Source organism: Squalius cephalus, assembly GCF_949319135.1.
Source record: "Squalius cephalus genome assembly, chromosome: 1".
Lineage (NCBI taxonomy): Eukaryota > Metazoa > Chordata > Actinopteri > Cypriniformes > Leuciscidae > Squalius > Squalius cephalus.
In genome coordinates this window covers 53,359,445-53,372,253 of record NC_137122.1, presented here as the reverse complement: position 1 = coordinate 53,372,253, position 12,809 = coordinate 53,359,445, and the positions used below count along the sequence as shown (strand labels likewise).

The 12,809-nt window shown below is 35.5% G+C and overlaps 3 protein-coding genes across 3 annotated transcripts in view; 1 reads left to right on the top strand and 2 right to left on the bottom strand.

Annotated features, from left to right (window-relative positions):
- The window catches only part of tecpr1b (tectonin beta-propeller repeat containing 1b), a 32,234-nt gene extending 31,951 nt beyond the window's left edge, over positions 1–283 (bottom strand). The window contains exon 1 of the mRNA XM_079873981.1: positions 159–283. The gene's annotated coding sequence lies outside the window, so the exon portion shown is untranslated. The remainder of the gene's footprint in view (positions 1–158) is intronic.
- A 1,372-nt stretch (positions 284–1,655) lies between these two features.
- bri3 (brain protein I3) lies at positions 1,656–8,898 on the top strand. Its single transcript, XM_079874183.1, has 3 exons — positions 1,656–2,136; positions 5,282–5,438; positions 7,994–8,898. The coding sequence occupies exons 1-3, from the start codon at positions 2,007–2,009 to the stop codon at positions 8,124–8,126; spliced, it is 420 nt and encodes a 139-aa protein (XP_079730309.1). The 5' UTR covers positions 1,656–2,006; the 3' UTR covers positions 8,127–8,898.
- A 2,053-nt stretch (positions 8,899–10,951) lies between these two features.
- baiap2l1b (BAR/IMD domain containing adaptor protein 2 like 1b) overlaps positions 10,952–12,809 on the bottom strand; it is a 72,438-nt gene continuing 70,580 nt past the window's right edge. The window contains exon 14 of the mRNA XM_079874055.1: positions 10,952–12,006. Coding sequence (XP_079730181.1) covers positions 11,934–12,006 — 73 coding nt within the window. The 3' untranslated portion in view covers positions 10,952–11,933. The remainder of the gene's footprint in view (positions 12,007–12,809) is intronic.

Below are 12,809 nucleotides of genomic sequence, written 5' to 3'. Positions count from 1 at the left end.
CGTATTATTCTCTGCTTCATTTAATTAAATGTAAAACATTTATGCACTTGCTTTCGCCTTATGATTTATGATGTTTAATGATAGTAGCCTAATACGACGAATATAAATTCCGACACATAACGATTTCACATTCCGCTCAGATGTGCTAATAAACTCACCCTCTGTGTAGTCTAATGATTGTGTTCCGCGTCTTCATCTATTCCGAGCATTACAAACATCAGCAACCCGTTTATTATTATTCCCAGCATTATTGTAAGGGCTCAGAGAGCCAAAGCAGGAAGTCAGGGGTATTTTCGCTCTGATTGGTCAGCGCTCACGGAAATGCCGAAATCGAAGCTTCTGATTGGACAGCCTGTGCGCGCACGTATGTTTTTCCGTCGCGCAGAGCTCTCATACATGCGCAGGTTTACTCGATCAATTATTCACTCTTTACTCTCTCAATAATTAAAAACTCAAGGGTGATACACGAGTACTAACTCTTATACTTCAGCTGTTACTTCAGACTGATGTAACGTTAATGCATAGACAGGCGATGTATCGGATGAATTTACAAAGACGAAAAGGCTATAATACTTACAATATAATTTTGCTGAAAATGTGTTTGCAATACTGTTGTTTTTCGACCGTGTGTGTTTTGAAGTGTATTCCTTTATTTGTGGTGTGAATAGAATACAACATTTGGGAACAACGTGTGCTGTGGACATTATTTTCTTTATTAACTTTAAGTAACTGATGTATGTCAGAGACTCTTTTATGTAAAAAAAAAATCATAATAATAATTTTAATTTTGTTTTTGGATGTATTAAGATGTAAATTCTATATGCTTTATTGTATACTACTAAAGTTCGTTGGATAAAAAATAAAATAAAATCACTAGCTGTGAAGTGTTACATGTAAAACACTCGGTTGCTTAATACAGTTTGACAGCTGTATTTTTGTATTGTAGTGTCTGTCAATAGACACTGATGCATTCATTTAAATTGAAAATTAATACATTTACTCACATAGCCTATTAGGGCCGGTTTGGCCCTTTAAACCATAGACAGTAAAAGAAAACACGACTTGCGAAGACGCTCTTGTACAATTTCCAACTAGGAAACTCGTATTTCCGATAATTCCGAAAAGGCAGCATTAAACACTTCAAGCACGTGATAAAAACCGGTTATGTTCACTCAGACCGGGTTTTGGGAAACCAGATAAAATGGTTTATTGAAAGGTTGAACATTTGTTCACAAATTGTAAATCACCCTCATGAACGTGAATTTTGATCTGTTTGATAGGCCTAGTTGTGTTTACGCCATGTCGGAATTACCGAGATTACAACAGCTCACTTTATCATAAGACTAGAGCCTTCATCTCATGTATACATGATTGTAAACAGAAATAAAAGCACTGTAACCTTTTTGTTTTATCTGATGCACTTTTTAGTGAGCATTTTTATTATCATTATTAATTAGTCAACAATTACATATGATATAACAAAGTATCAAACATTGGTAGATACAACATGGAACAGCAGGGGAAAAGAAAATTCAAGAATATAAATTAACTAAATAAAATAGTAAACGAGTTAATAACAAAAATAGAAATGAAACTTTTAGCGCGTATGTAAGTGTGTTTAACTTTAAAGCGCGCCCCCTCCCCCGACTCCGCGCATGCGCGTTCCACTTCATCACGTGACAGCGAGTCTTGTGACAGTGCAGCAGGAAAAACGTCGTTTTTGAGTTTGATAAGGAGTTTCAGTCGTTGCCAAACTCAGATTTCTCTCATAAACGAGAGAAATCAAGAAATAGGTCGCTATGGCGCATCTTTAGGACATTTACACGTCTTCAAACCATTCCTGTCCCGAAGCTGAAAGAGCGCGTTGAAGTCGCATGGGGAAGAGTGGAGGAACTTTCATCCAATCTTTGTTTTGGTTTTTTGTTTGCGTTAGTCCAAGTGATCGTTCAAGCTCGAGAAGATTTTAAACTAGTTTTCTGAAGTGGACAGGACACCTCGGACTGGATATGGATACTAAACCTCTTCTCCAGGACAGACCTCCAGCCTACAACACGGTCCCGGCGGCGTACGGCTCGTTCCCCGCGGCCGCTGCTCCCGCGACGGGCTTCCAGCCTCAGGCACCGCCGCCCTACCAAGGCAAGAGAACCGCGAACAAACACACTGTGTTTATTAATCTGCTCATAATCCTGCAATAATACAGTGTTATTAAGAATGTGATCTAATATGCTTCAGATTTTTGAAAGAAATCTCTTATGCTCATCAAGGCTGGATTTATTTGATTAGAAATACAGAATAAACGGTAATATTGTGAAATATTATTTCAAATTTAAAATAATTGATTTTCTATTTAATATACTTTATAATGTAATTTATTCCTGTGATGTAAAGCTGATTTGTTTTGTTAGCGTCAGTACTCCAGTCTTCAGTGTCACATGATCCTTCAGAAATATTTCAGATATGCTGGTTTGATGCTCAATAATGGACAGTTGTGCTGTTTAATATTGTTTTTTGGGAATCTGTGATCCTTTTTTCAGGATTCTTTGATGATTTAAATGTTAAAAAGACAGCGTTTATTCAAAATAAAATCTTTTGTAACAATAAAAATCACCTTTTTAATTTTTTTTTTTTTTGCAATTTAACACATCCTTGCTGAATACAAGTATTAATTTCTTTTAAAAAAAAGGGGGAAAAAATGACCCACAAACATTTGAACGGTAGTCTATATTGTTGCAAAGATTTCTATTTTAAATAAATGCTTTTTTAAACTTTTTATTCATCAGTGAATCCTGAAAAAAGTATCACAAGTCATCACAACTGTTTCCAACATTGATAATACATCATCATATTATAATGACTTGTGAAGGATCATGTGACTCTTAATCACAGGAACACTTTGATCACAGGTATAAATTAGCCTATATTTTAAAGTATGTTAAAATAGAAAACCATTATTTTAAATTTTAATAACATTTCACATTATTACCGTTTTTTTCTGTATTTTTTTGCAGGCTTGATGAGCAGAAGATTTTAGTTTTAAATCTAGTAATGTTTCCAAACGTTTGACCGCACAATAGCAGTCAGTTGACAGTTGATGAGATCATTGATAAGATCATCATTTCGAGTTAAAAAAATTACAAATCAGGAATAAATTTAAAACCATTTCATTAAGTGTGTTTACACATCTTTTACATTTGACTTTGACTTTTCACAACTTTACACAACTTTGACTTTTCACAGACTGGCAATCCAATAATTGATAACTATATAAACTATATTAAAAAAAAACAAAATTAAAAGAGAAATTAAAACAAAATAGAAATACTCAAAAATATGGTACAACATTTAGTGAATGGAACGGCGTTACTTTCTATAAAATACTACTTATAAAAGACCCGCACTCTCTGATTTAAGTGTCACGAGCCTCAGGACAACAAAACACACTTCTTGATTTATTATGAGTCAGAAACTAGTCAGAGTAATTCAGTCCAAAAAAAAAAGAAAAAACCGGACTAGACTTTCTAGTCTGACTAATTCAGCTTAATAATAATCACTCTTTTCATTCTCAAATTAGCGCATTACATCTTCATACGACTGATTTATTAGTTACGGCCAGTCCTAAAGAAAAGATGCCTGACTTATAAAACAAGTCTATGCAGTTTATGCAACAGGCTCCAGGTCACGTTTTATGTGTATTATTATTATTAATGTATTTTCGCGACTAGACTACATTCTGTGAATCTAAATATCATGGTATATGAACAAGTTTCTCATGTAGTTTTTTAAGTTTGAAGTCTGTAGATCATAAATACACTGACGCACACGTTGGTTGACTCAGTTTAGATAACGGTTTACTTCTCTTTCAATACTTCAGTGTACCTTCACCCTTGTGAAAAAAGTAGTGCGCTTTAGCATACCTTTAAAAAGAGCTCTTATTATGGAAATTATATAAAGAATCTACTTAAGTGTGAACTGAATGTAATGTTTTTGGACACTTGATTGCATGCTATTTACAATTTACATTTAATATTAAACGCAATTAGTTGAACGTAAGAGTGCTTTTTTTGACTCACGAATTTATGGTAAATTAAATATACTTTAATGTCATTTCTACTGAAACTTGTATGTTGTTTTTAAATATATTTGTAATTACAGTTCCAGTTCAGTACATTTATAATATAGCCTTTTAACTTTAAACACCACAGTTAAAATTATAATCAAGTACTTTACATGTGCTTTAGTACATTAGTCAACACATCAAAATAAGAGCACTTCTTTAAAGCATGACAAAAGATTATTAAAACAATCATTTAAAATGTTCTTTAAACCTGTGTTACTATTCTGTCGTAATGTTTTACTGAAAAATTCTACGTTTCTTTTTTTTTGTGTGTGTGTGAATATTTTATTGCATCGGAATGGTACGAAACTTGGTTAATGTTTTTGGCACTTGCCATGTAAACACACACAAAATAAATCGTGGACATGATTCGAAAAAGTTAAATGGTCCTGAAAAAATAGTCACACTTGTGCTCCTCGCAGTCAAAAATTATGGCATTGGAAATGAATGGGAGACGAATTTCATCTAGTGGAGACGTTTGGTACTGCGGCCTAAACTAAATCTGACTGAAAGCTCATTGTTTGAGATATCAAGCTCAAAATTGGAACACAACTTGTTTAAATTTATGGCTTTTTGAAAATATATATTTCATATAAAAATTTAAAATAGTATTTTGTGAATTTTTCATAACAATAAGTGTAAAGTTCACTTTTTAAAACTTATTTTTTTCACTTCAGCAATAATTTGCCAAGTGTCGTCTTTAAAAAGTGATCAAACTCAAGTCTGTGCTCTGAAGCATTCAAGATTTACGACAGTTTAAGTTGGAAATGTAATTTTCAGAGTACAGCCGTAAATATCATTTAGTGCCATAAAATCCCTTAAAAATGCAAAATATTAAATAAAAAACATTATCCAACTAAAATATAGTACATTCATTTCATCAAAATAATAAAAGAAGAGCACCAGAGGGTTAAAATACAAAGTTGACATTAAATGCACTTTTAAAAAGCGTTAAGAAATTACCTGCAAAAACGAGAAAAAAAAAAAACCTTAATATTTGAAGGACACTACAAGTGCAGATTCACTATAATCACGTGACTTCTTTTCTCAAGGGTGTATCCTCACCTATAGCTTCCTGTACAATATAAATAAACCATAAAACATCACTTCTGCTCATCACACAGTGAGAAACAGTGAGTGCTAATGGATGTGAACTCTGTCCCGCAGGTTTCCCGGCCGCCACCTCAGGCTATCCGGCCGCCGCATCAGGCTATCCTGCCGCCCCGGGCCCGCCTGCAGCCGTGGCCTCCCAGCCGGCCTACACCAGCACCTACACCATCGTCCAGCCCTCGGTGGTGGTGGTGGGGGGGTGTCCGGCCTGCAGGTGAGGCATACACACATCACACTGGGTATCAGTCAGATCCGTTTAGAAGAAGTCATGCTGTTCGTGTTTGGCAACTAAGCTTTACGTAACGTCGTTGTTCGCTGGGGGGAAAGAACAGAAAGAAACCAGATGGAGATCATCTGACTTCACAGTGGTTTCTGTATCCGCTCACTCGTCTTCCTGTTCGCCTGTGAGCGTGTGACAATGTCTGATGTCACTTATGTCATGCCATGACTAATGGTGACACTTTACAATAAGGTTCATTAGTTAACCACATTAGTTAGCATGAACTAATAGTGAACTGCACTTACACAGCATTTATTAATGTTAATGTCAACATTTACTAATACTTGATTAAAATCTTGATAGCATTAGTTAATGCACTGTGAACTAGCATGAACAAACAATGAACAGCTGTATTTTTATTAACAAAGATTAACAAATACTGTAACAAATGTGTTGCTCATGGTTAGTTCATGTTAGTTAATACATTGACTAATGAACCTTATAGTAAAGTGTTACTGATTTTTTTGGATGTTCAAATCGTACAATAAGATTCTTTTCAACTCATAATCCTGGCCTTAAACTTCCTGCTAGCTCATGTGACTCTGAGAGAGTCATGTGACCTCATGACAGCGCTGATTTCACACTGAACTTTGGTTCATGCACCAGATCAGTCCAGTTCAGTGAGCGTGACTGCAAAACAAACAATGTGATTGTTGCTCCCTTCCTCCTTTTAAATCATACTGAACTATATCATACAGGACACACACACACACACACACATACATACACACACACACACACACATATATATATATATATAGAAATAATACAAAAATCTGTCTGTCTATGATTAAGAATTAAAGATGTTTGATGCTTTTGTTTCTTAAAAATGCATTTTTATATTTCTAAATATGTAAAATATACATGTTTTAATATTCTGGTTGGTTAGAGGGATAGTTTACCCTAAAAGGAAAATTGTCATCATTTACTCTCCCTCATGTTGTTCCAAAGCCATAAAGGACGATAACTATGATGATAACTATGAAGATATAGTTCTAAATATAAAAGAACAGCAGAGTTCACACCACAACCATAACAGCACAGAGGAACGATATCGTTAGAATCACTTTCAGAACGATAAAAACATTGACAGCCAATCAGAATCCATCCATCGAACAGACCTTTAGACTTTTAGCATTTCTGTGCATCCATTGAAAGTCCACTCTGCCTACATTTTTAAGGTTCAAAATATGTTCATAAAGAGATCAGAAAATAAATTTTTGATTCTTGTGAGGTTTATTGTGCTTGGAATTTCTTCAGATCTACACGATTCACAAAAATGACATTTTGATTTAAAACGGCAAATTTTGCAGAAAAGTTACTAATTTGCAGGTATTAATACAAGACGCATGATCGCTTTATACGGCGAACAGCTTTTATTCTCATGTAAACATTGATCAACACACACACATTGAGCACATCAAATATGGTAAACAGAAGCTCAAACGTTTCTGCTTGACGCATGAGAACCAGTGAAGTTTGTTTTGAAGTCCCCCTGTGGTGAAAATCAAGTTTTTAATGTTGTTTATATGTCTATGTGGTGTTTTTAATGTGCTTTAACACAAACCATGTGTAAATTCATAAGTCGACACCATTGCTGAGTATTTTCTCCTTAAAACTGCAGTGAACCAAAGACAGTCTCAAAAACACGGTTTGAAATCGCTGGTGTTTCTGACGTCACAAACTACCTTGCAACCAATCAGATCAACGTGTGATCGTCAACCAGTGGATCTCTGAGCTGGTGTGAGTGAGTGGAGGCGGGGCTCATTTGCATATTCATAGAACCGCGCATACTAAATGAGGCAAGGGTGTAGAGTTACATTCAAGCTATTTTAAGGCATGAAGAAAAAAACTTAATTTTGGTGATCAAAGATGAGTTTTAAGGGATACAATTGACATTGAAACAACTTTAACAATAGCAAGCACGTTTGAGCTTTTGTTAAAAAAGTGTTAAATTGTTCGATTGATATATGTTACTTTTATGATGTCTATGAACTTTTTGAAGCTTTAAAGTTTTGCTTGTGCGGACTTTCAGTGGATAAACTAATAAAATCTTATGGGTCTTGAACAACATGAGGGCGAGTAATTGGTGACGACTTTAATTTTTGGGCGAACTAACCCTTTAACAGGCCACTGTTCACTTGACAACCATACGCAAGAAGAGGAATTACAGCCTAATGCTATTTTCAGATTTGGTTACAGCAGAGAATGAAAATAATTTTGGTCATATACGGGAATTGAGACACATTTTTAGCTGTTACTGTTACAACTTGTGCTGACGTGGTTTATCAAATGTCAAACTCATTTTAGGGTTAGATTGGACCAAACATCACATTGTGGGCCAAATTTGGTCCCCAAAAGTACATAAAGCCTTCTCAATGGCACTGGCGTATTTTAAGATATCTCCGTTGAATCAGCTCAAACATGCATTTAGTCTGGTGGATGTTTCAGTGACGTATGTGCTGACCGTGGGGTTGTGCTGTGTTCAGGGTCGGCGTGCTGGAGGACGATTTCACATGTCTGGGAATCATGTGTGCCATATTCTTCTTTCCTCTGGGAATTCTCTTCTGCCTGGCCCTGCGTCAGAGGAGATGTCCAAACTGTGGAGCCACCTTCGGCTAGAGGGACCAAAAACCCCGTCGCTGTGTCTTTTTAATTCAGTTTTAAGCATCAGCATAGTTTATCTGTAATCATTGCACACGAAAAATGCCAAACGTCGCTTAGCGCAAGTATGATAAATGACAGATCACAATAGTAACCAGCCACAAACTTTTCGATTACTTCAAGATGGATGTCCATGTTTTTATTATATACACGCCTCGCAAGCACTATTGTTTTTTTTTTTTTTGTGTTGTTGTTGTTGTTTATATAAAATCTTCAAGCCAGTCTCCAGTCATTTAATCACTAGTGCCTTTCCGACGGCAGAGAAACCATGAACTGATGGAGCCGGGACTCACTGAGGGAAATTCCCATATGACTCTGGACAAACGCCGACTCACGTTGAGTAACTGTGCAAATTAAATTGATGATTTTTTTTTCTTCTTTTTTTCCATCACAGAATGTTTAATCTGTTCTTGCGTATTGAGAAAACCATCACCATTGACTTATAATATACTCACTTATCGTGTCAATCACGTCTTAGTCAAGATCAAAAAAAGCATTGTATTTATCTTCTTCTTCTGTATTAATCGTTTTATGCTCGATTTAAAAAAAACTGTTATTTGTATATCTTGGATTTCTGAATCAGTTTTAGACCATTTCTTTCTTGATGGGGTCGTTTTTAGGGGCCATGTCTTGATCGCACTGCACTGATGATCAATGTTGTGTGTGCTGGGGTTTCTGAAAGCGTCTTAGATTGGGTGAATATGCAGTTATGTTTCACAGCCAGATCCAAGTTGAAATGAAACCTGCAATAAACAAGGGAAGTTGGCAGCCGGACAATGTAATGTCACCCAAGGACACGCAGTTAATCTTTGACAATGGAAATGGTTTTTCTTTCCAGTGACCGACAATCAGTCTCGGACGCGTCCGGTGTGATTTCATTCATCATGATGTACTCATAGCATACACTAGGCACGCTGTAGTGATGGGTTATAACTTTTTTACATTAAAAGATTGTAAATAAATTCTACAAGTGCTTCTGTCTGTTCATTTTATCGGATCTTCGTTTGAAATGTCAACATTTTGAACTTCCTCATCTGTGAAACTTCTCAAACTTCCTCATCAAACTCACTTGAACTGTAATTATTTACATATTTGTGACCCTGGAGTCGCAAGGGTATATTTGTGGCAATAGCCAACAATACATTGTATGGGTCAAAATTCATTAGGATATTAAGTAAAGATATTTGATATTTTGTCAATTTCATACCGTAAATATATAAAACTTGTATTTTTGTGAGTGAATGCAGCACAATCACCAACATAAATGGACAATTCAAAGGAGATTTTCTCAATGTTTCAATTTTTTTGCTCCTTCAGATTCCAGATCTTCAGTCTATAGTTGTATCTCAGACAAATATTGTCATATCCTAACAAACCATACATCAATGGAAAGCTTATTTATGGAAAGAAAATTTAAAAAATGTACCCATGTGACTGGTTTTGTGGTCCAGGGTCACATGTTTTGAAGAATTCAATTTCGTGTAATTGATCAAAAATGACTATTTTACAAAATATTTCTATTTCAAATAAATGCTGTTGAATAAATTAACTTTCCATTCATCAAAGAACCCTGAAAAAAATGTATCATGGTTTCCACAGAAAGTACGGTTTTCAACATTAATAATAGTAAGAAATGTTTCTGAAATATTACTGTTTTTGGTCAAACAAGTGAATCTTTGGTGAGTATAAGATACTTCTTTCAAACCAAGATACGCACCATGTTTGTGTACCGTTTCTCCCCTAATATACACCGTTCCAAATTATTATGCAAGTGACATCTCAGTACAATAAACATTCAGATTTTAGCTTTTCAAAGAAAGTGTTTGTTTTATTTTATCTTTTTAGATAACTGGTATCAAACTCAGAGAGGTTTGTTAAATAGTTTTCCAGGTCTTAGGTAAATGGAAATGTTCCACATTATTAAGCAAGTCACACAGTTCTCATGGTCAAATAAACATTGCATAAAAAGAGAGACCAAATACAATTCTATTTTGTATTTTTGTGCACTAATAACTATGTAATGTCATATTTATTAAAACCAAGTATAAATTTCGAGTTAGTCTTTTACAAATTTTTACATGTATTCCAAAATAATAACTAAATTTTATATATATATATATATATATAATATTTATATATATTATTTGTGAACTACTGTTCAGCTTTTCTTTTTAATTGTCGACTTTTTTTCAGCAGTCATCAAGATTGTACACACTGGTCCAGTTTGATTTCGACGTGACAAAGCAGTGATATTTAAATGAGACTCTGCACAAAATCAAGAACCAATCATATCCTATCATAACGATCACATCCAATCATAGCGCGATGTGTGATTGCCTCCTCTCACGTGACTTTCCCCCCAGTCATTCTCAATTACCACCACCACCACCACCAAGTCCTTAAGGAGCAATATTTTACTCTACATAATTTTCCATGTAGCGTAATGCAATTTCAAGCATATATTCTTGTATAATTTAAAACGGGTGAAATTTGATATCTTCAAAAATCTAATGCTACAGTGTTTGTTTTGCTATTTTTTCCCACCCAAAAAATGTTTCCTTACAACATTTTCAGAGAAAAATATAAAACACAATGTTGTTGTTTTAGTAAACTAGCGTGAAACAAAGATGTGCAGTGCTGGATGTCTAACAACCCGGGGTCTACATGTACAGAAGTATTTCTTACCAAGACCTTAAATTATTCATACTCATTCACAGTGTTTCTGATGCTAATTACTGCTTTAGTTGCAATATTACTCTCATATTTTAACACAACACACATTTAGAAAGAAAATATTTTTATTTTCATACAGCAATGATCTACAAGATCTCAGGCCAACAAGTGCATTGATACAATCAAAAGCCAAATTGAATAGTTTCCCCGAAGCAGAAGATAAATAAATCACTATCCACTGACCGACAATGGATCGTTATTCACTACGCTGATAAAAGCAACCTAAAAGAATTGATGAAATCAGATAAAAGATAAAATCAGCTAAAAACGCTCGTTTAGATGGTGTTGTCAAACTTGACAGTTCCTAAAGGCCAGCTGAGCGAGTTAGCCAGCTAACTCTGGTAAACATGCTTACATAAACATGGCTCTCCTTTCCAATCTACGACCTTCACTGGGATTCACTTCACGCTCAGGAATCCATCAGGTCAAGCTCATTCTTTCCTCTGGTTACCAGGATAATTTGGGCTCAACTGTTTTAAAGAATAAATGACCAGTTCAGACAACACCTGAAATAAGTAGAATTTTTGTCAACAGCATTTCGGTTCACGTCACTATCATCAGGACACCTTGCTGCTAAAGCAGGTTCCCATCTAGTGTAAATATAAAATACAACTTTTGACAATGATTTGAAAAAGTTAAGAGCACACTCATATTCTCTCGTGTATTTACAGAATGACACTGACTACCTGCCTTAGTGATCCTTACAGCTAAATGCATACACATTGATTCTTTCTCTATATACACACACATTCAAGATGTATATATAACTAGTATATATTATCTCTCTCTCTCTCTCTCAGAGAGGGAGCGAGAGAGAGAGAGAGAGAGAGAGAGAGAGAGAGAGAGAGGGAGGGAGGAGGTTTTCAGGGGACAGGCATAAATAGTGGTTCAACAGTATGTAGTGTCTGTGTGCTTCAGTGTGTTACTGTGAATCCCAGCATCCTCAGCAGAGGGTCTCTCTGTCTGACTCCAGCGAGCCCTGTGGGAATGTGTGTGTTCACTGCAGTGCTTGAAGGCCAGCTGTGGCGTCGATCAGATGGCGGGGGCTGATCTGTCATTGGTGACTGTGGGCCGAAGTTTTACTGTAGCGAATGGATTTCCTCCCCTGCAGACACACAAGACTGTTCATATGCAACGGCAGATCTGAAGAACATTTATAATACCGAGATTTGTACATTTTCTTTAGAAACTGTGAATGGTGCTTTCCTTTGTTAAGCTTTTTTTTTTTAATGACACTTTCCACTTATGTGACTTTTCCTTCTTCATACTTCAGTACAAAAAATATTTCTTTATGATTTGATAATGTCTAAATACCAATTCAAAAGCAAAACGTGAAAAAAAAAAAAAAAACTATTTTAGGGAGTGGAAATGGCTAATGGCATCTGTCACCACCTACTGGTCATAGTTGTAATTTCATTTAAGTGTTTTTTTTTGCCACTTTTCCTACATCTTGAAACTTTTACAAATGGGAACGATCTTTGAAGGACAAACGAATCATGTTTTTGCTCATCACATTGAAAATAACATTTAAATTGGATATTATTTAAAGCTTTGAAGTGCTGCAAAAAAGTGTGAACCACTTAAAAGCGCTTGAATTTCACTCTCAAAGTGTTGTACGAACCCCTGAGGTGAATAATGTAAAAAACATTCGACTATTTCTTCTACAATGTCATGGTTACAGTTAGCGTTACTACATTAAATCCATGGTGAATGTTGGTGATTTGTGGATTGAAAAGCCTTGTTCGTTCATGGCACAAAGTTTGGCACCCAGCGTCAAAATGCACATCAAATGGCAGCTCTTATCAGTTGGGCAACGTGGTGGTGGCACCAGTGCGACCTCTAACAACATTTTGTCACATCGGCATTAAAAAAAAGGTCTCAGGCCATGTACGCAGACTCCAAATGACG